This window comes from Nyctereutes procyonoides, unplaced genomic scaffold, assembly GCF_905146905.1.
Source record: "Nyctereutes procyonoides isolate TBG_1078 unplaced genomic scaffold, NYPRO_anot_genome, whole genome shotgun sequence".
NCBI classification, from domain to species: domain Eukaryota; kingdom Metazoa; phylum Chordata; class Mammalia; order Carnivora; family Canidae; genus Nyctereutes; species Nyctereutes procyonoides.
Window position 1 is genome coordinate 23302464 of NW_026575145.1, and position 2724 is coordinate 23305187.

At 44.9% G+C, this 2724-nt stretch overlaps 1 protein-coding gene across 1 annotated transcript; it reads right to left on the reverse strand.

Annotated features, from left to right (window-relative positions):
* Positions 1 to 1245: 1245 nt before the first annotated feature.
* On the reverse strand, positions 1246 to 2175 carry LOC129499398 (olfactory receptor 49). Its single transcript, XM_055309059.1, has one exon. It carries the CDS (start codon positions 2173 to 2175, stop codon positions 1246 to 1248), a length of 930 nt encoding a protein of 309 aa, XP_055165034.1.
* Positions 2176 to 2724: the final 549 nt, after the last annotated feature.

Here is a 2724-nt window from a genome sequence, read left to right on the forward strand (position 1 = left end):
TATTCATGAGAGGCACACAGAGAGAGGCAGAGACACAGCCAGAGGGAGAAGCAAGCTCCCTGTGGGGATCCTGATGTGGGACTTGATCCCGAGACCCAGGGATCATTCCCTGAGCCGAAGATAGACTGAACTACTCAGGTGTCCCTTATTATAATTTTTTAAAAAAAGATTTTATTAATTTATTTGACACACACAGAGAGAGAGAGAGAGAGAGAGAGAGCACAAGGAAGGGGAACAGCAGAGAGAGAGGAAGAAGCAGGTTCCCCAGTGAGCAGGAAGCCTACTTAGAGCTTAATCCCAGGACTCTGGGATCATGACCTGAGCTGAAGGCAGATGCCTAACTGAGACACCTAGGTGCCCTTGTCATTATAATTTTTTTTTAAAGAAGTATTTATTTATTTGAGAGAGCGGGAGAGAGTGTGTAAGCAGGGGAGGGGTAGAGGAGAAAGGAAAGAATCTCAAGCAGACTCCACACTCAGTGCAGAGTCCAATGCAGGAATTGATCTCATGACCCTGAGATCATGAACAGAGCTGAAATCAAGAGTTGGGTGCTGAAACAACTAAGCCCCTGATTATCATTAAAATTTAAAAATGAGGCAAGACTAGGAAACTCAGATACAGCACAAGGTCAGAAGCATGAGTATACACCAACATAGTAGTACACCGAGCTTTCTGTACCCTTCATGAGCCAATAATACATGTAAGAAACTACTTTAGAGGGGGATCTCTGGGTGGCTCAGCGGTTTAGTGCCTGCCTTCGGCCTAGGGCATGGTCCTGGAGTCCCAGGATTGAGTCCTGCATCAGGCTCCCTGCGTGGAGCCTGCTTCTCCCTCTGCCTGTGTCTCTGCCCACCCGCCTCTGTGTGTCTCTCATGAATAAAAAAATAAAGTCTTTAAAAAAAAAAGAAAAAAAAACTACCATAGATTTGAACATATGCTAAAAACTGTCAAGAAGGAGATAGTTCATAGAGATCAGGACAGGACTGCATTTACAGGGTTTGAGGCAAGGATCCAAATTTATCCTCTTTCAGGGGTGCCTGCGTGGTTCAGTGGTTGAGTGTCTCCTTTGGCTCAGGTCGTGATCCTAGGGTCCTGGGACTGAGTCCCACATTGGTCTCTCCGTGGGGAGCCGGCAGCTCCCTCTTCCTATGTCTCTGCCCCTCTCTGTGTGTCTCTCATGAATAAATAAATAAAATCTTAAAAAAAGAAACAAAAACTTTACCTTCTTTCAGGCACAGCTCATCCTTATGAAAGGAGCTTGCTCATTTGCTTCCTAAAAACCTGCTTCACCTGTTTGTTCCTCAGGGTATAGATGAAGGGATTGAGCATCGGGGTCACCACAGTATTGAGCAAGGCTACCACCTTGTTTTTATCCTCTCCCTCATTACCCTTCCCTGCCCGGATGTACATGAAGATGCAGCTGCCATAGAAGAGAGACACAACAATAATGTGAGAGGAGCAGGTTGAGAAGGCTTTCTGCCTTTCCTTGGCTGAAGGGATGCGCAGGATGCTGTGGAGGATGTAGCCATAGCAGGTGGTTGTCACGGACAGAGTGCCCAGTAAACTGAAGTTGGCCACAATAAAGCCCAGAAGCTCTATCAGACTTGTGTCTGCACATATGAGCTCCAGGAGTGGAAAGTTGTCACAGAAGAAATGATTAATGACATTGGGGCCACAAAATGGCTGCTGAAAAGTGATGAAACTTGGAAAGATGATGAGAAGGAATCCTGCCATCCAGGAACAAAGAACTAGCTGGACACAGACCCTTTTGCTCATGATGGTGGCATAACGCAAGGGGTTACATATGGCCACATACCTGTCAAAGGACATCACTGCTAGTAGGAAGAACTCTGTAGTGCCCAGGAAGAAATAGAGGAAACTTTGTAGAAAACAGCCTGCTAGGGAAATGGTCTTGTTTCCAGTTAGGATGTTGGTCAGCATCTTGGGGAAGATGACCGAGGTGAACCAGATCTCCAGGACAGCAAAGTTGCAGAGGAAGTAGTACATGGGGGTGTGGAGGCACCTGTCCATGAGGGTGATGCTCACAATGAGGAGATTTCCTACCAGAGTGACAAGATAGGTCAGGAGCAGTGCCAGGAAGATGAGCATCTGCAGCTCACAGGCCTCTGAGAGCCCTAGCAGGACAAACTCAGTGACAGTGGTGTGGTTTCTCATGGCTCCTCTGACGACTGCTGGGGTGGCCAATCAGATGTGCAGCATCAGGAATTGTAATGTTCTGGGGACCTGAAAGGAACTGAAAGGAAAAAGGGATGAATGATCTATTTTGAACTGAAGGAGTCCTTTATTTCTGTGAGGGAGGTATGACTTACTATTCAGGCTTATTTTGTAGAGCCCCTAGGGATTTCTGTCTCACGTTTGGTCCTGGGCATGTCCTTGTGTTGGAGGAGAGGAGAAAATGGTGGTTTTCAGGGTGGCCTAAGTAAGGCCCCAAAGCAAAAATGATCCTTGCTTACTTTTTATTTATTTTTATTTATTTATTTATTTTTCCCCTTGCTTACTTTTTTTTTCCTTGCTTACTTTTTTAACTAAATTTTTATTCTTGATACTGAACAAATCCTTTACCCTTAACATTATAATCTGTTTTCAATGCTTTTTATTCTTATGTTCATATTATGAACATTTTTATTCTCATGTTCATATTATGGGCAGGACCAATATTGGGTCCTGCCCATAAGCAGTTCATATCTGAGGGTAGTAAACATT

What these genes read in the sequence shown, in the direction of transcription:
- LOC129499398 (XM_055309059.1), bottom strand. Translation starts at nt 2,175, where the DNA reads ATGAGAAACCACACCACTGTCACTGAGTTTGTCCTGCTAGGGCTCTCA.